The 24,000-nt window shown below is 40.5% G+C and overlaps 1 protein-coding gene across 1 annotated transcript; it reads left to right on the forward strand.

Annotated features, from left to right (window-relative positions):
* Nucleotides 1–6,083: 6,083 nt before the first annotated feature.
* Nucleotides 6,084–11,287, forward strand: KBTBD7 (kelch repeat and BTB domain containing 7). Its single transcript, XM_082602076.1, has one exon. The coding sequence runs from the start codon at nucleotides 6,442–6,444 to the stop codon at nucleotides 8,485–8,487; it is 2,046 nt and encodes a 681-aa protein (XP_082458202.1). The 5' UTR covers nucleotides 6,084–6,441; the 3' UTR covers nucleotides 8,488–11,287.
* The last annotated feature ends 12,713 nt before the right edge of the window (nucleotides 11,288–24,000 follow it).

Consider the following 24,000-nt stretch of genomic DNA (forward strand, 5'->3'; position numbering starts at 1 on the left):
CATGAGCCATGGCCGCTGAGCCTGCGCGTCCGGAGCTGGTGCTCCGCAGCGGGAGAGGCCACAACAATGAGAGGCCCGCGTACTGCAAAAAAAAAAGAATATGAGTTGATAACAGTGAGCATCTCTAGGATACAGATAGTAGAGCTCTTGGAGAGCTGAATGAACTCTGTAGTGTACAAACTACAAGTCAATATTTAAAGCAGACTCTCTGCTTGGCTTCTATTTCTTATTGTTCTTTGACTTAATAAGCATCAACAGATGTGGTGTAATATGAGTAATTCGCTGAGGTCGGTTTTGTGCCGTGATATATAAAACCTAGTCCTTACCTTACAGAACTTCCAGCTGAGCAGGGAGCCAAAATATAAGTCACCAACTCTAATTCAAAGTGGCATGTTGTATTTAGTAATTTTTCTCGGGAAGTTTCTTGAGTGAAAAAAGAGCAGTTGTTATTTTAGACAGTTCCTCAGAGAGGAACTGTATGCCAGGAAAGGCTAATTAAAATAGAGTTTTGAGACCAATTGAATTATTTGGAGGTAAAGATGAGAGAAATAAAGAATCTTTAGATTCTTTTCCCATATAGGCCATTACAGAGTATTGAGTAGAGTTCAGCTGGCATTCTTTAAAGAAAGCTTTCCTTTGTCTTTCCTATCACTTTCTCTGAGTTGAGAGATAATTTAATCCTATTGGAATCAATATTATGATTCATGATTTCCCTAGGGGTAGGCATTCGACCACCACCACCACCCCCCGCCCCCCCGAATAATTGACGTCTCTGGAGAATCTGCTTTAATTTGAAAGAATGTTGAATAGGGAGTTTCAGGGTAAAAGTTAGAAACACAGAAACTGATTTTTGTTTTTAGGCATTTTACGTAACAGAGAAACGTTTATCCAAGGAAATGTAAATATTAAAACGTGTGAAACAAGGCAAAATGAAGATAGTCTAACTTAACGTATTTCCCAAACCTCTGTATTTATACAGATCGTTTGGGAAACTTGCCATAATACAGATTCTGATTTAGTAGGTCTGGAGCCTGTGATTCTGTAGTTCCAGCAAGCTCCCAGGTGATGATGGATGATGTTGATGAGCCACAAACACCACTTGGAGTAGCAAGGATCTAGGACATCTGTTATTTAATTAATGAGTACTTTCAGTTGTTATACACTTTAGTTTTGTACAGTGAGATTCAGTTTAACTCATAATCTTGCTTTATTCAGATAGACCTTTAGTGTCCTAAACTACAAAGATAAACTTGACATTTTTAACTTTAGTAGAAAAATATGAGGAATGAATATATAAGCCAAAGATAAATCAGGGTTCTTGTAAAACATCTGGAAAGCCAAAGTTTATTGCCTCATATGCACAACACCTTTAGAATATTAAGCAGTAACAAACTTTATTTAAAAAATAAATCTTAGAGATATTTTAAAATTGAATTTGAAATTGAGTCAAGGGACCTAGGATCACAAACTCCTGCAGTCAACTAAAAATTAAAAGAAATTATTTTTAAAATCATAGACTCTAGTGTTGGGGGCAACAGTGATTAGGAAGACATGTGTTGGCAGGGGTGGAGCTTTTGGGATGCTGGTAATGTTCTATATCTGGACCTGAGTGGAAGTTACAAGGGTGTATTCATTTTGTGATAATTGCATTTACAATTGAGTTAACTGAGTTTGACAATTGCATACACCCTTGTAACTGCCAGCCCATTCAAGGAGAACATTTCCACTGCCACTGAAAGTTTCCTTGTGTTCCTTTCCAGTCAATCCAGTAATCTGCCACCTCCCCCTCCCCCAACAGTGGCAACCTGTATTATGATTTTTATTCACCATGGCTTATTTTACTGTTCTGGAACTTCACATCAATGGTCATACAGTATGTACTCCTGTATGTCTGGCTTCTTTGTTCAAAAGTTTTGATACTCATTTACAATATTGCAGGTATCAAGGGTTGTTTCTCTTTTATTTCTAAGTAGTATCACACTATATGAATATACCACAATTCATTTTATTCATTCTTCTATTGATGCACATTTGGATTATTCCCAGTTTCGGCTATTATGGATAAAGCTACTATGAACATCCTTGCACAGGTCTTTTTGTAGACATGTTTTAATTTCCCTTGGGCAAATGCCTAGGAGTGAAATTGTTGGGCATTTAACATTCAAAGAAACTACCAAACAGTTTTTAAAAGTGGATATATCCATTTATAGTTATAATATTAATATATGAGGTTTCCAATGGCTCCCTATCATCACTAACATTTAGTACTGTTGATCTTTTTAAGTTTTGCCATTTTAGTGGGTATGCAGTGTTTTCTCATTGTGACTGAAATTTGCATTCATCTGATGATGAATGACATGGAGCAGCTTTTCATATGTTTATGGGGTGTATGTATTACGAATATTTTTTCCTAGTCTCTGGCTTGCCTTTTTTTTTTTGCGGTACGTGGGCCTCTCACTGTTGTGGCCTCTCCCGTTGCGGAGCACAGGCTCCGGACGCGCAGGCTCAGAGGCCTGGCTCATGGGCCCAGCCCCTCCGCGGCATGTGGGATCTTCCTGGACCATGGCACGGACCCGTGTCCCCTGCATTGACAGGCGGACTCTCAACCACTGCGCCACCAGGGAAGCCTTGGCTTGCCTTTTTATTTTGTTTTCACTGCTTTTTTGATGGGCAAAAGCTTGTAATCTTGTTGAAGTTCATTTTATCAATTTTTTTAAAAAGATTACTGGTTTTTTTGTGGCCTAAGAAATCTGCCTACCTCAAAGTTACAGAGATAGGTTTATGTTTTCTTTTAGCAGGTTTATCATTTTCCCTTTTCTATTTAAGTTTTCAATTTAATATTAAGACCCATCTCAATTTAATTTTAGTTTATGGTATAAGGCAGGGGTCAAGATTGTTTTTTTTTTTTCACATTGTGATCCAGTTGTTCCAACACCATTTGTTGAGAAGACTTTCCTTTCCCCACTGAATTTCACTGATAACAATGCAGTGTTTCTAAATTTAAAAATTCAGTTCCTTGGACCACTGGCCACATTTCAAGTACTCAAGAGCTCTTGGCAGCTCTGGATACTGGATGAGTCAGGGCAGACATAAAATAGTTACAACATTGCACAAAGATTTGTGATAGCATTATTCTAGAGTTTAGAGCACAGTACCACTAAATATTTTGGGTTCTGTGAATGGTAATCTAAACCAAATAACAAAGTATGGACAGATATAAGGAAGATAAAAATTAATCACTGAGGGCTTCCCTGGTGGCACAGTGGTTGAGAGTATGCCTGCCGATGCAGGGGACACGGGTTCGTGCCCTGGTCCGGGAAGATCCCACATGCCGTGGAGCGGCTGGGCCTGCGCGTCTGGAGCCTGTGCTCCACAATGGGAGAGGCCACAACAGTGAGAGGCCCGCGTACCGGAAAAAAAAAAAATTAATCACTGAACTTATATTAAGTACCTAGAGTAGTCAAATTCAAAGAGACAGGAAGTAGAATGGTAGTTACCAGGGATTTGGGGGAGGAAGAAAGAGTTATTATGAATGGGTACAAAGTTTCAGTTTTGCAAGCTATAAAGAGTTCTAGAGATGGGTGGTAGAGTGATGATGGTGGCAAAACAGTGTGAATATACTTAATGCCAAAGCAATGAACAATTTAAAAATTGTTAAAATGGTAACCTTTATGTTAAGTATATTTTATCAACTTAAAAAAATTGTTTTAATTGCTTTTCCCCCAGCTGGTGTTAGTGCAGGAGAGAAAGCAATCGGTGTTACTAATGACGCAATTGTCTCTGGCGTACCTGAAGGATACCCAGTGAAGGTACAGAAGAGATTTAGGAGCCCAGAGCCCCACTTAGCTTAATGTCTCTATCTTGGAGTATTTCCATTAGACCCTCATCAGCTAATCAGAAAAGAGAGAAAAACAATTTGAGAGTTATTCTGCTATATGTTATCCACCTACTCATGTCATAATACTAAAGATTTCATTCATTAGGTTATGGTAACACATGGCAAACTAGCAGCAGGAGCAGTCTGGGGTTTTTTTGTTTTTGTTTTTTTGGCTGCGTTGGGTCTTCGTTGCTATGCGCAGGCTTTCTCTAGTTGCAGCGAGCGGGGACTACTCTTCACTGTAGTGTGCAGGCTTCTCATTGCGGTTGCTTCTCTTGTTGAGGAGCACAAGCTCTAGGTGCACGGGCTTCAGTAGTTGTGGCTCACGGGCTCTAGAGCACAGGCTCAGTAGTTGTGGCACACAGGCCTAGTTGCTCCGTGGCACTTGCTTTGTCACCAGGGAAGTCCCAGGAGCAGTCTGATTTTTAAATAAAAGATCTCTAACTTTAAAAAATCTCTAAGCCCTTGATTTTGAATATTTAAATGTTGATCAGTACATATATATATATATATATATATATATATATAAATAACTTTTCTAAAGCATAAACTACTATATTATTTCAAGGAATGTTAGAGCATGTATGAATACCAAGTTTTGAGGATCTTGGGCTTTTGTACCATACAAGGTACATTTGTTTAAATATTTTAATTTTGGGACTTCCCTGGTGGTCCAGTGGTTAAGAATCTGCCTTCCAATGCAGGGGACATGGGTTTGATCCCTGGTTGGGGAACTTAGATCCCACATGCTGCAGGGCAACTAAGCCCGCACACTGCAACTACTGAGCCCATGCACTCTGGAGCCTGAGCGCCACAACTAGAGAGAAAAGCCTGTGTGCTGCAACAAAAGATCCCACATGCCACATCTCAGACCTGATGCAGCCAAAAATAAAAATAAATAAATATTTGAAACAAAAAAACAATAAATATTTTAATTTAAAACTCTCATTAAAACGCCTTAATAAAGACAATTCCAGAATCTTCAACTGATTTGTGGATATAAATGAAAGGAGTAGTGTGAGTAATATTCCTATTAAGAAGTTATGAAAATAAGCTTGCTCCCCAGAAGATGAAGTGTTGATTTGGTGAGATGCCACCCTGTCTATGAATATGCCTGATTTGCATATTTAAGGCCATCTATAAATGCTGTTCTCTGAGACCTCCTCTTTGTCTAAGACATCCTAATGAACCTACATATTGTTTAGTAATGAAAATACTGTAATACACTTCAGGACTTCCCTGGTGGGGCAGTGGTTAAGAATCCTCCTGCGAATGCAGGGGACACGGGTTTGAGCCCTGATCTGGGAAGATTCCACATGCCGTGGAGCAACTGAGCCCGTGTGCCACAACTACTGAAGCCCACGTGCAGCAACAAAGACCCAACACAGCCAATAAATAAATAAATAAATTTATTTTGAAAAAGAATCAGCCTGCCAATTCAGGGGACACCGGTTTGAGCCTTGGTCCAGGAAGATCCTACATGCCACAGGAGCAACTAAGCCTGTGCGCCACAACTACTGAGCCTGCGCTCTACAGCCTGTGAGCCACAACTTTTGAGCCCACGTGCCTAGAGCCCGTGCTCTGCAACAGAAGCCACCACAACGAGAAGCCCACGCACTATACCAGAGTAGCCCCTGCTCGCGGCAACGAGAGAAAGCCCAGGTGCAGCAATGAAGACCCAATGCAGCCAAAAATAAATAATATTGTAATACACTTCAGAACCTTTGAAAAGAAGCAACATTAAACACTGGAAGTTTTCTTTGCAGAAATTGTTCATGGTTTCAGCTAAGTGCGTGCCTCATTTTTCATAAATTCTAAAAGAAAAGCCAACACCTATTGAATTTTTACATTTTAGGCACAGTGTAAGCACTTAATTATTCTAATCAACAAATATTTATTGAAGCGTTCTAGGTCCTTTGCAGTTTATCTCATTTCATCCTCACACAATCCTATGAAATACTATTATCCCCATTTTGCAAAGAGGGAAAAGTTCTCAGAGAAAAGTTACACAACTAATGAATACTAAAACGGGGCTTCTACTGTGGAGTTCAAACCCACAGCTCTAAACCGTCAAATCCAGGAGAATAAATGCTTCCTAATTCTGTTAGTCAAAGCAGTCATTCCCCCAGAAGCCTCGCGATATTACTCGAACTACTACTCCCAACATGCAAAGCGGTTTCCGTGAAGCCGCCTAAGCGGCAGAGGCCGGAGGGCCCCGGCGTTCCTCGAGGCGCGGAAGGCAACCTGGGAGCCGTAGTTCTCCTGGACGCCTACCGGTTTTGCCAGCGCGGCGGTGGCAAATCGCTTGGTTCCAGCCAGTAGGTACTGTGAGGGCGAGCTGAGGCGGAGAAAGGGCGCGGAACTGGAAACGGGTGAGTCAGGCACTGTCTACGCGTTAAAGAGAGGCGGCACCGCGGCGTAGGGTTGAGTTAAGTTAGCGCGGCCCCCGCGCAGTCTCTTTAGGGACACCGCGGTCTTAGCGTCAGCGAGCAGCGGGTGAGGAGGCTCCAGAGCCCGGTCCTTGCACCCGTACTCGTCCTCAGCTCCCCGCCAGCATCTCCACCATGCAGTCCCGGGAAGAAGCTCCGCGCTCTCGCCGCCTCGCTAGTCCCCGCGGCGGAAGGCGGCCCAAGAGGCTTTCCAAGCCCTCGGTTTCGGCTTTTTTCACAGGCCCGGAGGAGCTGAAGGACACGGCCCATTCCGCAGCCCTGCTGGCCCAGCTCAAGTCCTTCTATGACGCGCGGCTGCTCTGTGATGTGACTATCGAGGTGGTCACCCCTGGCAGCGGGCCTGGCACGGGCCGCCTTTTTTCCTGCAACCGTAACGTGCTGGCTGCCGCGTGTCCCTACTTCAAGAGCATGTTCACCGGCGGCATGTACGAGAGTCACCAGACGAACGTGACCATGCACGATGTGGATGCCGAGTCCTTCGAGGTGCTGGTCGATTACTGCTACACGGGTCGTGTGTCATTAAGTGAGGCCAACGTGCAGCGCCTGTACGCCGCCTCCGACATGCTGCAGCTGGAGTATGTGCGTGAAGCCTGTGCCTCCTTCCTAGCCCGCCGCCTTGATCTGGCCAACTGCACGGCCATCCTCAAGTTCGCCGACGCCTTCGACCATCACAAGCTGCGATCACAGGCCCAGTCGTTTATAGCCCACAACTTCAAGCAGCTCAGCCGCATGGGTTCGATTCGGGAGGAGTCTCTGGCAGATCTGACCCTGGCCCAGCTGCTGGCCGTTCTGCGCCTGGACAGTCTAGACGTCGAGAGTGAGCGGACAGTGTGCCACGTGGCGGTGCAGTGGCTGGAGGCGGCTCCCAAGGAGCGGGGTCCCAGCGCTGCAGAAGTCTTCAAGTGTGTCCGCTGGACACACTTCACCGATGAAGATCAGGATTACCTGGAAGGACTGCTGACCAAGCCCATTGTGAGGAAATACTGTCTGGACCTTATCGAAGGAGCCCTGCAGATGCGGTATGGTGACATGTTGTACAAGTCTCTGGTGCCCAAGCCAGAGAACAGCAGTGGCTGCAGCTCTGTTGTGTCCGTGGCAGAAAATCCACCTCAGAGGCTGGGTATGTGTGCCAAGGAGATGGTGATCTTCTTTGGACATCCCAGAGATCCCTTTCTGTGCTATGACCCATACTCAGGGGACATTTACACAATGCCATCACCTTTGACCAGCTTGGCTCACACTAAGACTGTCACCTCCTCAGCTGTCTGTGTCTCTCCAGACCATGACATCTATCTGGCCGCCCAGCCCAGGAAAGACCTCTGGGTGTATAAACCAGCCCAGAATAGTTGGCAGCAACTTGCTGACCGCCTGCTCTGCCGTGAGGGCATGGATGTGGCATACCTCAATGGCTACATTTACATTTTGGGTGGGCGAGACCCTATTACTGGAGTTAAATTAAAGGAAGTGGAATGCTACAGTGTCCAGAGGAACCAGTGGGCCTTAGTGGCTCCTGTACCGCATTCCTTCTATTCCTTTGAACTAATAGTGGTTCAGAACTATCTTTATGCTGTGAACAGTAAGCGCATGCTCTGCTATGATCCTAGCCATAATATGTGGCTGAACTGTGCTTCTCTTAAACGCAGTGACTTTCAGGAAGCCTGTGTCTTCAATGATGAGATCTATTGTATCTGTGACATCCCAGTCATGAAGGTGTATAACCCAGCCAGGGGAGAATGGAGGCGGATTAGTAATATTCCCCTGGACTCTGAGACCCACAACTATCAGATTGTCAATCATGGCCAAAAGTTGCTCCTCATCACTTCTACAACCCCACAATGGAAAAAAAACCGGGTGACTGTGTATGAATATGATACTAGGGAAGACCAGTGGATTAATATAGGTACCATGCTAGGTCTTTTGCAGTTTGACTCTGGGTTTATTTGCCTCTGTGCTCGTGTTTATCCCTCCTGCCTGGAACCTGGTCAGAGTTTCATCACTGAGGAAGATGATGCACGGAGTGAGTCTAGTACTGAATGGGACTTAGATGGATTCAGTGAACTGGACTCTGAGTCAGGAAGTTCAAGTTCTTTTTCTGATGATGAAGTCTGGGTACAGGTAGCACCGCAACGAAATGCACAGGATCAGCAGGGTTCTTTGTAAATATTTTGAAATACTAAGATGTTTCTACTGCTATGGAATATATCTTAAAAAGATGTCCTTTTCTTTTCCTGAAAAAAAAATAAAATTGATTAGGCCTGCAGATTTGGTTTAGAAAGGGTAATGTCTGAATTGCTACTGTAATGTTACAAAGTTTAAAACAGTCCATGAAATCAACTATATAATAATTTACTGTGCAGAAAGTCGAGATTAAAGTATGCAAAACAATGAACCATATAATTGATTAGAATGCTTGGTGGTCTTCTTTGTTCAAGTATTTGTTGCACCAGTGAATCGTTTTGATTAGTTACACTGTTTATATTTTGATTATCTAATTTAGTCTTGTTAGTGTTTAAATTCTATTTAGTGTTGTGAGGAAGTTAGCTTTTTAATTTTTATATAGAAAATTGGACTAGAAATTGTTGGTAGTGTTTTGAAGGTTTATATCTTCCTTCAGAATAACGAAAGTAGTAGATTTCCCAAATTTTCAAATAGTCAGTTTTTAGCATTCTAAGTTAATACAGTTTGTTAAAATTTGGTTTGGTGTTCTTCTCTTCTGCAAAGAAAAAAAATTGGACATATATATTAAGGTTATTAAAGAGTGATTTCATTTTGATAATGTGCAGAATGGTCTTAAGCACTCACAGAAAGTAAAAAAAAAAATCAGGGGCTTCCCTGGTGGCGCAGTGGTTGAGAGTCCACCTGCCGATGCAGGGGACACGGGTTTGTGCCCCGGTCCAGGAGGATCCCACATGCCGCGGAGCGGCTAGGCCCGTGAGCCATGGCCGCTGAGCCTGTGCGTCCGGAGCCTGTGCTCCGCAACGGGAGAGGCCACAACAGTGAGAGGCCCGCGTACCGCAAAAAAAAAAAAAAAAAAAAAAATATCAGGATTCCACTGTTTTAAAAGAAATTTCATTTTTATTTTTGGAATATAAAATGTGTATTTGCTAAATATGACCATTTTTCTGTCTTAAAAAAGATCCATTCTGGTAGTATCACCAACTATTTAGACCCTTCTAAACCAAAAACAATAGGTAAGTTGCCATATTTGTTCATCTATATCTGATACATACTTCGTTGAATCAGAGGAGCAATCGTTTTTTTCACTGGACATGTGATTGGGTAATGTAAATCTTTATCCGTTGGTCATGCCTTGTCTTAAAAAGTTTATATGCTTTCCTACAATATGTTGGCTGTATAGTTTTGCTGTTTGTCTTAGAGGATTCTTTAGCAGGAAGTGACTTTTGTGAGGTGATACTGGTTTTGAAAATATGTATAAGCTAAAAACAGTGTTTTATTGAGATCAGTAGTAGATATTGTGTCTATCAACTCTAAAATCAAGTGCCAGAAAAGAACTTTAAAACTTTAAGCTGTGTATAGAATTGTTTTATGTAGCGTTGAAATTTTCTGTCAGTTTTGTAAGTCACTGTGATTATCAGCTTGAAGGTAGTATTTTTGTATTAAAAGTTGACAGTTAAAGAACATAAGTGGATGATAGCGTTTGGGGCCAACAGTGAAAGTATGTTTCCTCTAAACTACTTCCCTAAGCAGTGGTGTACATGGTTATTTTATTAGGTTATTTGTATCTGTCCTATATTTCTCTGTGAACCATGCTCCAGTCTGTTTTTTGTTGTTTTGTATCACTGTAATAAGAGAAGGTCTAGAAGTAGAGACTAAATTGCACAAAATTGACATTGTTAAATACGAGAACATATAGGTGCTTACTTTTGAGGGCCTGTTAATACATATGGTTGTCACAATACATATACATGATAAATGGTGTATATATACAGATGCTTATGTTCTATAAATTTTTCTATACCCACTTAGTTTATCTTCTTGAATCTTTGTTCAGTAACATGCTAATTCCTCTTCTTTGTTTATTCTCTAGTGACCAAATGCTAACATTTTTTTCACACTGGCAGAGTACTGAGGTGTGTGTTCTGGGATGGAGAACAGAATTTTGAATAAGAAAAGGGAGGGAGAGAGAAAAGGGTTTAAAAAAGCCAAACACACAAATAATGTTTTCTTAGCCATTTTGATTGGCCACCTGAAGAGTCCACAGGACATTTCTGTTCAACATTATTTAGTGAAATAAGATTCTTACCCTAGCAGCATGTGTTCCTTCAAAACAGCAAACATGCTCTAGTTTTGTTTGTTCCATATCAGGGGTGTCAACAAGCGCTGCTCTTAACATGGAAAGCTGTATCTTAATAGTATTTTTTGACCAACTTTTCTTCACCAATAACTTCTCGTGGATAGCTTTTTGTTTTGTAAGGTTGAAATAGGACAATGCTGATCCCAACCACATTATCCATCTACAGAATTAGGGTATGCAACTAGTCGATAAGAGACAGATTCTCTGATGTGTCATTCTCAACCTTTGAGTTAGGTATAAGCTAATTAGTAGGAAAATATTGGTTTACAAAGAGCTTTTCTTAGAAAGGATTTTGGTTTCATGATATGTTTGTGAATTAGGGAATAGATGTTAACCTTTATTTTATAGATAAGTGATTTGTACTTGGTTAGTTACAAATAAAACTGGCGCTAGAACCCCAGGCCTTCTGACCTCTTAATTTAGTTTCTGCTAAATGTACGAAACCCTTGCTTACATAGTGAGTGACACAAGTAGCAGTGTTGAAATCCCTTCATCACAGGAAAGCACCTTTGTCTCAGTTTTACAGTGAATTGACACAGATTTTAGCAAATGCTCAATGTAATGTCATTTGCAGGATTACTATTTGTAAGACTTAGAATGATCTTATTTTTTGTCTCTGTCTGCCTGAAGTCTGAAAAGCTCAGAGAACCCAAATTATTTCAGATAATTTAAATATTCAAACGATTAGCATTGGTATTTTCAAAAGTATAAAATATAAGACTAACTTAGAAAATAACTTAATTTGGGTTTAGGATTAAATTTAATGTCCTTCTATCTCCTCTAGTTGAGCAGTGTTTTTTTTTTTTTTTTTTTTCTATTTTGTACCTGGATCTTACTGAGAATCTAATGAAAGCTTTTGACCCATTCCCCAGAAAAATATACATGTTTATGTTTTCATAATTTCAAAGGTGTTATGACACTTCTGCAGCTCATCCACACACCCAGGGTAAGAACACTGTGACAGTTCCAAGAACACTTCAACAAAAAGGAATTAGCATTTTGCACAAGATATATTGCTCAAATGTTTGTAAGGGGGGAAGGGCATTATTAAAATAGAGCTAAAGCAATCATATACATTTACCATCTGAAAGGGATGTGAATATTAATGGGTACCTCAGAACAAAGGCAAAGTTCACACTTGTGAATTTCAAATTTCCTCATGATGATTAACATAAGGACAGTTAAGTATATGTAAGCGATTTAAAGTAATGGGTCAGGGCTTCCCTGGTGGCGCAGTGGTTGAGAGTCCGCCTGCCGATGCAGGGGACACGGGTTTGTACCCCAGTCCGGGAGGATCCCACATGCCGCGGAACGGCTGGGCCCGTGAGCCATGGCCGCTGAGCCTGCGCGTCCGGAGCCTGTGCTCCCCAACGGCAGAGGCCACAACAGTGAGAGGCCGGCCTGCGTACCGCAAAAAAAAAAAAAAGAATCCGCCTGCCAGTGAGACATGGATTCGATCCCTGGTCCTGGAAGGTCCCACATGCTGCGGAGCAACTAAGCCCGTGCGCCACAACTACTGAGCCTGCACTCTAGAGCCCGCGAGCCACAACTACCGAAGCCTGCGCGCCTAGAGCCTGTGCTGCGCAACAAGAGAAGCCACTGCAATGAGAAGCTCGCGCACCGCAAGGAAGAGTAGCCCCCGCTCGCCACAACTAGAGAAAGCCTGCCAGCAGCAACAAAGACCCAAAGCAGCCAAACATAAATAAATTTAAGTAAATAAATTTTTTAAGTGTATAAAATATGTTACTTTAAAAAAAAATAAAGTAATGGGTCAGATGAGCTAGTGTATATGGAAGCTTTGAAACTTGAGGTGTTATACATACATGTGATATGAATATTGTCTAGGAAGGCAGTGTGTATATTAGGATTTAAAGTAAATTATAGGTTACAGGTGTTTCAAACTGGGGACATCACAGCTGTTCATTAGATATCTAAATTGCAAGATATCTAAACTGCAAGAGTTCTTTATCTCATAATGAGCAGGTGAACAGGTGCTTGGAAAAGGGCATCTACCCATATGGAATCTATTTAAAATATAATTTAAAAATATAAATTTGCTACTCACTGCTCATTAAACTAGAAACCAGTGTTTTGCCTGATGTCATTTTCACCAATTTGTGCTGAAATGAGGAAAAAATATAAAACATAATGAATGAGTTGTAAACTAAAATTATTTAATTGAAATTGTTTTAATATTCATGAATTGGAAATATAAAAAGTTTGCAGTTCTGTGTCAGTCCCCTAAACTTGAAAGTTTACTTGCCTTTTTTTAAAAAATTCATTTATTTTTGGCTGCGTTGGGTCTTCGTTGCTGTGAGCAGGGGCTACTCTCCGTTGCGGTGCACGGGCTTCTCACTGCGGTGGCTTCTCTTGTTGTGGAGCACGGGCTCTAGGCACGTGGGCTTCAGTAGTTGTGGCACGAGGGCTCAGTAGTTGTGGCTCACGGGCTCTAGAGCTCAGGCTCAGTAGTTGTGGCTCACGGACTTAGTTGCCCTGCGGCATGTGGGACCTTCCTGGACCAGGGCTTGAACCTGTGTCCCCTGCATTGGCAGGCGGATTCTTAACCACTGCGCCACCAGGGAAGCCCTTGAAAGTTTACTTGTCTTTGAAATCCTAAAATCTGTTGCTTGCTTCTTAGCTGTTTTACTTTTCTCTGTCCTCTCCTCTGATCTCTCCCTTACCTGCTTAAAAATTTCAACATCTTTTCATCATAACTTTAAAAGAATATTTATTATAGCAAATATGATAGAGCAAGAAAGTATAGGAAGCAAAATTGTTTATAGAAAATGTGGCTAACGAGCAATCCTAAGAGAATTAATTGATAGGGTATTTTTATAACCATAGAGATTGTTAAATATATACAAACCAATTTTTTTAACAAAACAAAGCAAAACAAGATAGTGCTCATAGAAGCTGCCAAGTCTTCAAGTACGAGATAGGCAATACCTTTTATGCCCTCTTGTTGACTCTGGGCCATTTTGTCACCCAGATCCATTCCATCAGCTGCTGTTCTTCACTTATTTAAGCCTGCGGACTCAACACCATCCAAGACACAGGGTGTAGGGAACAGTATTGTTGCATACCATTCCCCTCCATATCTGAGGCATACTTTCTCAGAAACCATGCTACTCTGTGGGCAGTCACCTCTCTATGACAGAGTCAACCTTTTACATTCTCCTCCAAAGCAATTTTAGCTGCTTGTAACTACCATGTCTTAATCAGGAATATAGCAGGGGCACGGGGGCAAACTATTCCTTAATTCTGGGGAAACTAGCAAATAGCAATGGCTGTCACTTCAAGGCACAGCCTGATCCAGTCTTAATATCCTTATGGCTTTCTTTGTACAGAGAAGATATCACGGGGCAATGTTTTCCTCTCACTTCTTACATTAGTTAGGATCTAGGTGTGGTGCTATGTACAGAGAGACCCTTCAGTTGTCTTAATAAGATAGAAGTTTCTCATATAAATGTCTAATCTGTTATGTAGGCCCTGATCTAGGAAGTCACCTGAGACCCACGCTTTTCTGTTTTCCCGTTCTGCTACCCTTAGGGTATTGTCCTGGTTCACGAGGTCCAAGCTGGTTCACCCTCATGTATATATTCCAGCCATGAGAAAGGGAAAGGGGGCGGGGGCATGACCCCTGTGAGCGAAGTTGTTCACATCACTTCTGGTCACATGACATTGGCCAGAACTTGACCTTGTGCTTGAGAAAGGTAGTCTTTATTCTGGGCCAACACGTATCTTATTAAGATTCAAGGGTTCCTTCATGTAGAATGCTAAGGAAGGGTATTGTGGTATGAATAGCAATCTCTGCTGTACCATCTGTCAGGCTAGATTTTATCACATGGCAGCCAAAATGATTGCCAGGACTCCCCAGACCCACATCCTACCAGCTTAGAAACCCCAGTGGAAAAAGGCAATATTTTCTAATATCTCTTGTAGGTAATTCCTGGGGTACCTAGGATTCTGAATAACCAATTTGAGTCACTTGTAATAGATGAAGTTGGGAACGTGGAAATGTTGAGGAAGATAGACAAGTAAGGAAATTACCTCAATGAGGATTTTAATTCCTACTGTGGCAGACTCTTCAAAGACAGTACAGTTCCAAAGGTGGGAATGTTCAGGTTACAGAGTGTATTTTGTTTTGACCTGATCCTAGGATGTGAGGGGAAACTTGGGATGAGAACAAGCTGGCCAAGCTCTTAAGCATCAGATCTTGAAGTCACTGTATGCCACGCCCAACGAGTTGACTTTTTTTGCATACAGTGTAAATTCGTTGAGAATTTTTAAGTAGGGACTTGACGTGATTGAATGTTTTGTTGAGACTCCTCTCCGTGCAAAATGGAGGGGGCAAGACCAGTTAAAGGAAGGCAGATGTAGTCCAGACGACTGCAGCCCTCAATGGGGGCAGTTGTTGTGGGCTTGACGAAGAAGGGACAAGTATAAGAGGGGTTAAAGAGATTGAGCTGGACCTATTACTGTATGTTTAGAGATGAGGGAGCTGGGAAAGGAAGTATGAAAGGAGTATGAGAAAGGAAAGACGACAGGCTGTTTCCTAAGTTTTCTGCTTCCATATCGTGTGAGAGTACAAGCCGAACTTCTGTACCAAAGAGACCCTAAAATATAAGACAGAAACTGGCTTCTCTCCATTCAGTCCAGAAGTGAGCTGTTAAGTGTTGGCAGGGCGATTCTGGCTCAGTGTGGTTCTCCATGAGCCCAGGTTCCCTCACTGTTTTCCGCCAGCTCCTAATGAGTTGTCTTCATCCTCATGGACGAAGCACACTCACCAGGATTATATCTATGTTGCAGCCTGCAGGGTTGGGGAAAGAGAGGAAATGGAGAGCAAAAAATTCCTTTTTTAGGGACTTTTACACTACTTTTGCCATTTTTCTGCTGGGGAGAATTTAATCATATCACCTCATCCAGCTGCATGTTTGGGAAATATTGTCATTAGATGGGTAGTATGTGTCCAGCTAAAACTCAGGGTTTCTCTTACTAAACAGATTAATAAATGAATAGATTTTAATAGAGATGTGCCCAGGCTTCCTGTATTCAAATGTAGACAATTCACAACAATATGCGAACTTTATCGCTCTGATGGTCATTTCAGATCTCCCTAACCCTCCTTCTATAATAAATTCACAGCCAAAAGTTAAATTGCATATAATGCTGAATAATGATTTTTCACAAACAAATGCATTCCTGAGTGCCTTTAACACACACACACACACACACACACAAACACTTGTCATATCCTTGCCATTAAGTTCTGTCTCAGTCCAAGTATTCCTAGAAATGACAGAAATTAAGCCTCCAGAGTCAGGGTCCTCTCCCTAAGTGCCCAAACTCTTTTCCAATCATCTCTCCTCTGGGAACTCGCCAGTGTAGCCCTCTTACTCATTTCCTACTCCAACGACTCTCCCACTATTATTAAAAAAGAGGAAAAAGAATGAGTTTGAGAATACAGGAGTCAGATCAGATTTGGAGACACCAGCGGATGCATGTGGTATCCCATGGCCAACCCCTGACCCCAGCTGCAACTAGGATGGACACTCTCAGGCCATGGTAATAGGCTACTTTGCTTCGTTTTTCTGCCTCAAGGCTTCCTCTGAAGGATCCTGCAACCACAGGACAGGAGTTTGAGGGGATGTTAATGACCCCAGGGTAGTACTCATGTGTCAGAGGCTGGGAATTGGTAGATACATGCCTCAGAATCCCGACTTTAAGAAAGGGCCAATTTTGAAATGCATTCTGTATAGATCATCAGAAGGTCCCCTGCTGAACTGAACCCCAGTCTCCCACAGCAGTGATCAACTCAGTAACACATCTTCCCTGTGTCACTTTCAGGGTATGGTCAACCATGTCACACCACAGAAATTTGATTTGGCAGTTAGAAGGTCATTGGTGGTATTTTGCAAAGAAGTTTCTATCTGAATCTTTGCCATTGGTGGTATTTTGCAAAGAAGTTTCAATCTGAATCTTTGCTTGGAAGCAGAAGCCTGCCAAGAATGGATTAGAATGAGTGAGATGAAATTTAGCCACGTGCCAAATACGGGTTTACCCTGCCTGTAGAGTGCACAGGCAGATTCAAGCCTCACAACCTTTCTTGTAACATTGCAACAAAAAAATTCATGTTTTTATAAAAACTATGTTGCCAAAATGTTGCATCTGAATCTAATTAAGCCTTTAGAACAAAATTCCAGTTTACAGGAAAGACAACGGCCAGAAGGATGAGTTAATATCACCATGAAGATGCAATCAGCCAAATCCAGTCTGTGGGACATCCAACAGGACAGCTGACACAATGGCAACAGCAGTTTATCTTCCCTCACATGGTGAGATGTAAGAAAGTGGAAACAGCAAGCATGGGCTATTCTTTGGAAGGGAATGAGTAGTACCTAGTCAGGAAGAGAATACCTAGGTTGTGTTTTAGTTGCTATAAGTCTTAAACACTTTACTAGGCTCAGGCAAAAAGCCATTATAAAGAATAATGAAGGGCCTGGGCTTAGAAGCTCAGAGGAAGGGAGGAGTTGGACCAAAGCACAGGTGGCAGGATTATACTGGAACAGGTGCCAGGAACCTTCTTCCAAACTGGAGGAGGAAAGGGAGGCTTGTTATAAATGGAGATGAGTTTCTAAGAATGGCTTTAGACGTCAGGTATCTTATACCTCTAAGCTTAATTCTATCTTTAAATTAGGATGCAAGGTTTTCTGCTGAAAGAAAGGGAGCAGCATGGGAAGAGGCTTGAGGAAAGCGTGAACTAACTGAGTGGTAAGCTTCAAGAGAGCGGGGGGGATGGGGCTTTTTTTTCTCTCATAACACCAATCAAAGTGCCCTGAACAGAGCTGAAAAAACAATTTATAGTACTCAATATATAGATACATTACTAAAATTTAAAAAATAATCCTTACATGGCTTGAATTTCTGTATATTGTTCTTGATCAGTAGCTGATTCTTGGTCAACTGGAATCATAGAATATGAGCCCATTTTTCTTATTTAAACCCAAAGAACTTTAAACATACCAAGGGTCATACTGCTAGTTGTTAGTAAAGCCAGAGTTAGAACTGGGTTTCCTGTCTCTTAAATCAGGGTACTTTCTAGTACACCCTCTTGCCTCCCAAGTAGCATTAGTGATGAAGTTTATACCATTTTTTCAACGTGTACCACATTCAAACAGAGGACTTTGAAAGTAAAATCACTATTGTTCTGCTTGAGATTTCTTTGGTCCTTTAGTCTTGTTCTGATGCACCTTAGGGCACTGAGTCTGGAATTTCTGCACACTTTACCAAGAACTCTGAATAAAGGAAGGCCCAGACCTAAAGCAAAGTCATCTTAGCACAAGTGAGAAAGGAAATGAAAATTGGTTTTAATTCAAAATGAAACCCCAGAAAACCTCCAGTGATCAAATTAAAAGTTTTTAGATATTAAAAATATGGTATTATTTTTAGTATTATGCTTGTATTTTAAATAGTATATTTAGTATTTATACTATTTATATTTTTACTTAGTGTTATATTTTGAACATTTCAGTTCAGATACAGTAATCTCAATCAGAGCATTGAGTTAATTTAATAAATATCAAATTCTTCTTATATTTAAATTCACAGTTATGATATTAAATATATCAAGGTAATAATAAGGTATACTTTCTCAAATACTACCTCTGTTCTGTGTATTCACGGAATACCAGTTGAATGAATGCTTGAGGAACAATAAAATAGTCTCCAAGTTTGAATCATTTTGAATGGTACTGTACTACTAATTTAAAGACAGGCTCTGTCATATTTTACTTCAAAATGCAATCTAAATTTATCAAAGGTACACATTTATTATCGTGAAGTTTTGTATTATAGCTGAAGTCAACCTCAAAGTTATATGCTATAATGATTGAGATCTCTGAAATGTCAAGGATTCTTAAATGTGGTCAGTTCCTGACTTACTAGGAACTCAGGTTCTTAATTTTTCCCATGTATATTTTATATATAGTAGTATGTATATGTCGATCCCAATCTCCCATTTATCCCTACCCCCACTTCCCCCTTGGTAACCATAAGATTGTTCTCTACATCTTTAACTCTACTTCTGTTTTGTAAATAAGTTCATTTGTACCATTTTTTTTAGATTCTACATATAAGTGATATCATGCGATATTTGTCCTCCTCTGCCTGACTTACTTCACTCAGTATGACAATCTCTAGGTACATCCATGTTGCTACAAATGGTATTATTTAGTTCTTTTTTATGGATGAGTAATATTCCATTGTATATATGTACCACATCTTCTTTATCCATTCCTCTGTCGATTGACATTTTTTTTATTAATTACAAAAATTTTTTTAAATTTATTTCTGGCTGCATTGGGTCTTTGCTGCTGCGCTTGGGCTTTCTCTAGTTGCGGCGAGTGGGGGCCACTCCTCATTGCGGTGCGCGGGCTTCTCATTGCAGTAGCTTCTCTTGTTGCGGAGCATGGGCTCTTGGTGCACGGGCTTCAGTAGCTGTAGCACACGAGCTCAATAGTTGTGGCTCACAGGCTCTAGAGCACAGGATCAGCAGTTGTGGCACACAGGCTTAGTTGCTCCGCGGCATGTGGGATCTTCCCAGACCAGGGCTCAAACCCGTGTCCCCTGCATTGGCAGGCGGATTCTTAACCGCTGCGCCACCAGAGAAGCCTTCGATTGACATTTAGGTTGCTTCCATGTCCTAGTTATTGTAAATAGTGCTGCAATGAACAATGGGGTGCATGTATCCTTTCAAATTATGTTTTTCTCTTGGTGTATGCCCAGGAGTGGGATTGCTGGATCGTATGGTAGCTGTATTTTTAGTTTTTTAAGGAACCTCCATACTGTTCTCCATAGTGGCTGTACCAATTTACATTCCCACCAACAGTGTAGGAGGGTTGCCTTTCCTCCACACCCTCTCCAGCATTTATAGATTTTTTGATGATGACCATTCTGATTGGTGTGAGGTGATACCTCATTGTAGTTTTGATTTTCATTTCTTGAATAATTAGTGACGTTGAGCATCTTTTCATGTGCTTCTTGGCCATCTGTATGTCTTCTCTGTAGAAATGTTTATTTAGATCTTCCGCCCATTTTTTGAGTGGGTTGTTTGCTTTTTTGATATTGAGCTGCATGAGCTGTTTGTATATTTTGGAGATTAATCCCTTGTCGGTTGCTTCATTTGCAAATATTTTCTCCCATTCTGAGGGTTGTCTTTTCATCTTGTCTGTGGTTCCCTTTGCTGCACCAAAGCTTTTAAGTTTCATTAGGTCCCATTTCTTTATTTTTGTTTTTATTTTCATTACTCTAGAAGGTGGGTCGAAAAAGATCTTGCTATTATTTATGTCAAAGAGTGTTCTGCCTATGTTTTCCTCTAAGAGTTTTATAGTGTCTGTTCTTAAATTTAGGACTTTAATCCATTTTGAGTTTATCTTTGTGTATGGTGTTAGAGAGTGTTCTAATTTCATTCTTTTACATGTAGCTGTCCAGTTTTCCCAGCACCACTTATTGAAGAGACTGTCTTTTCTCCATTGTATATTCTTGCCTCCTTTGTCAAAGATAAAGAGACTGTATGAACGTGGGTTTATCTCTGGGCTTTCTGTCCTGTTCCACTGATGTGTAGTTTTGTTTTTGTGCCAGTACCATACTGTCTTGATTACTGTAACTTTGTAGTGTAGTCTGATGTCAGGGAGCCTTATTCCTCCAGCTCTGTTTTTCTTTCTTAAGATTCCTTTGGCTCTTTGGGGTCTTCTGTGTTTCCATACAAACTGTAAAATTTCTTGTTCTAGTTCTATGAAAAATGCCTTTGGTAATTTGATAGGGATTGCATTGAACCTGTAGATTGCTTTGGGTAGTATAGTCATTTTCACAATATTGATTCTTCCAATCCAGCAGCATGGTATATCTCTCCATCTGTTTATGTTATCTTTGATTTATTTTATCAGTGTTCTATAGTTTTCTGAGTACAGGTGTTTGCCTCCTTAGGTAGGTTTATTCCTAGGTATTTTATTCTTTGTTGTGATGGTAAATGGGGGTGTTTCCTTAATTTCTCTTTCTGATCTTTCATTGTTAGTGTATAGGAATACAAGAGATTTCTGTGCATTAATTTTGTATCCTGCAATCTTACCAAATTCATTGATTAGTTCTAGTAGTTTTCTGGTGTCATCTTTAGGATTTTCTACATATAGTATCATGTCATCAGCAAACAGTGACAATTTTACTTCTTTTCCAATTTGGATTCCTTTTATTTCTTTTTCTTCTCTGATCGCTGTGGCTAGGACTTCCAAAACTATGTTGAATAATAGTGGCGAGAGTGGACATCCTTGTCTTGTTCCTGATCTTAGAGGAAATGCTTTCAGTTTTTCACCATTGAGAATGATGTTTGCTGTGGGTTTGTTGTATATGGCTTTTATTATGTTTAGGTAGTTTCCCTCTGTGCCCACTTTCTGGAGAGCTTTTATCATAGATGGGTATTGAATTTTGTCAAAAGTTTTTTCTGCATATATTGAGATGATCATATGGTCTTTATTCTTTAATTTGTTAATATGGTGTATCACATTGATTGATTTGCATATTGAAGAATCCTTGCAACCCTGGGATAAATCCCACTTGATCATGGTGTGTGATCCTTTTAATGTGTTGTTGGATTCTCTTTGCCAGTATTTTGTTGAGGATTTTTGTGTCTACGTTCATCAGTGATATTGGTCTATAAAATTTTCTTCTTTTCTTATATCTTTGTCTGGTTTTGGTGTCAGGGTGACAGTGGCCTTGTAGAAAGAGTTTGGGAGTGTTCCTCCCTCTGCAATTTTTTGGAAGAGTTTGAGAAGGATAGTTGTTAACTCTTCTCTTAATGTTTGATAGAATTCACCTGTGAAGCCATCTGGTCCTGGACTTTTGTTTGTTGGAAGATTTTTAATTACAGTTTCAATTTCATTACCTGTGATTGGTCTGTTTATATTTTCTAATTCTTGCTGTTTCAACTTGCGAAAGTTGTACCTTTCCAAAAATTTGTCCATTTCTTCCAGGGTGTCCATTTTATTGGCATATAGTTTCTTGTAGTAGTGTCTTATGATCTTTTGTATTTCTTCAGTGTCAGTTGTAATGTCCTCTTTTTCATTTCTAATTTTATTGATTTGAGTCCTCTCCCTTTTTTTCTTGATGAGTCTGGCTAAAGGTTTATCAATTTTGTTTATCTTCTCAAAGAATCAACGTTTAGTTTTATTGATCTTTGATATTGTTTTATTTATTTCTATTTCATTTATTTCTGCTCTGATCTTTATGATTTCTTTCCTTCTGATAATTTTGGGTTTTGTTCTTCTTTCTCTAGTTCCTTTAGGTGTAAGTTTAGATTGTTTACTTGAGATTTTTCTTGTTTCTTGAGGTGAGCTTGAATTGCTTTGAACTTCCCTCTTAGAACTACTTTTGCTACGTCCCATAGGTTATGGATCATCATGTTTTCATTGTCATTTGTTTCTAGGTATTTTTAAATTTCTTCTTTGATTTCTTTCAGTGATCTCTTGGTTATTTAACAGCACAGTGTTTAGCCTCCATGTATTTGTGTTTTTACAGTTTTTTCCTGTAATTGATTTCTAATCTCATAGCATTGTGGTAGGAAAAGATGCTTGCTACAATTTCAGTTTTCTTAAATTTTCCAAGGCTTGTTTTGACCCAAGATGTGATCTGTTCTGGAGAACATTCCATGTGCACTTGAGAAGTAAGTATATTCTTCCACTTTTGTGTGGAATGTCCTAAAAGTAGCAGTTAAGTCTATCTGGTCTATTGTGTCATTTAAAGCTTGTGTTTCCTTATTTATTTTTTGTCTGGATGATCTGTCTATTGGTATAAGTGGGATGTGAATGTCCCCCAGTATTACTGTGTTACTGTCAATTTCCCCTTTTATGGCTGTTAGCATTTGCCTTGGGTATTGAGGTGCTCCTATGTTGGGTGCATAAATATTCATAATTGTTATGTTTTATTCTTGGATTGATCCCTTGATCATTATGTAGTGTCCTTCCTTATCTCTTGTAACAGTCTTTATTTTAAAGTCTATTTTATCTGATATGAGTATTGCTACTCCAGCTTTCTTGTGATTTCCATTTGCATGGAATCTCTTTTTCCATCCCCTCACTTTCAGTCTGTATGTTTCCCTAGGTCTAAAGAGGGTTTATTGTAGACAGCATATATAAAGGTCTTGTTGTTTGTTTTTTTTCCCAAGTAACTACTTTATTTATTAATTTATCTTTTATAAATTTATTTATTTCATTTATTTATTTTTGGCTGTGTTGGGTCTTTGTTACTGCACACAGCCTTTCTCTAGTTGCGGCGAGTGGGGGCTACTCTTCCTTGCGGTGTGTGGGCTTCTCATTGTGGTGGCTTCTCTTGTTGTGGAACACAGGTTCTAGGCGCACGGGCTTCCATAGTTTTGGCATGCAGGCTCAGTAGTTGTGGTTTGTGGGCTCAGTAGTTGTGGCTTACGGGCTCTAGAGCGCAGGCTCAGTAGTTGTGGCACATGAGCTGAGCTGCTCCACAGCATGTGGGATCTTCCTGGACCAGCGCTTGAACCCATGTCCCTGCATTGGCAGGTGGATTCTTAACCACTGTGCCACCAGGGAAGTCCCAAGGGTCTGGTTTTTTGTATCCATTCAGCCAGTCTCTGTCTTTTGGTTGGAGCATTTAATCCATTTACATTCAAGGTGATTATTGAAATGTATGTTCCTTTTACCATTTTCTTGTTTTGGGTTTGTTTTTGTGGGTCTTTTTCTTCTCTTGTGTTTCCCGTCTAGGGAAGTTCCTTTAGCATTTTTCATAAAGCTGGTTTCATGGTGCTGAATTCTCATAGCTTTTGCTTGTCTGTAAAGCTTTTGATTTCTTCATTGAATATGAATGAGATCCTTGCTGGGTAGAGTAATCTTGGCTGTAGGTTATTCCCTTTCATCACTTTAAATATGTCCTGCCACTCCCTTCTGGCCTGCAGAGTTTCTGCTGAAAAATCTGCTGTTAACCTGTGGGGATTCCCTTGTATGTTATTTGTTGCTTTTCCCTTGCTGCTTTCAATATTTTTTCTTTGTATTTAATTTTTGATAGTTTGATTACTATGTGTCTCAACGTGTTTCTCTTTGTGTTTCTCCTGTATGGGACTCTGCGCTTCATGGACTTGATTGACTATTTCCTTTCCCACGTTAGGAAAGTTTTTGACTATAATCTATTCAAATATTTTCTCAGACCCTTTTTTTCTCTTCTTCTGGGACCCCTATAATTCGAATGTTGGTGTGTTTAATGTTGTCCCAGAGGTCTCTGAGACTGTCCTCAATTCTTTTCATTCTTTTTTCTTTATTCTGCTCCCTGGCAGTTATTTCCAC

This window comes from Mesoplodon mirus (assembly GCF_964341445.2).
Source record: "Mesoplodon mirus genome assembly, chromosome: 17".
In the NCBI taxonomy this organism is placed as follows: Eukaryota; Metazoa; Chordata; class Mammalia; order Artiodactyla; family Ziphiidae; genus Mesoplodon; species Mesoplodon mirus.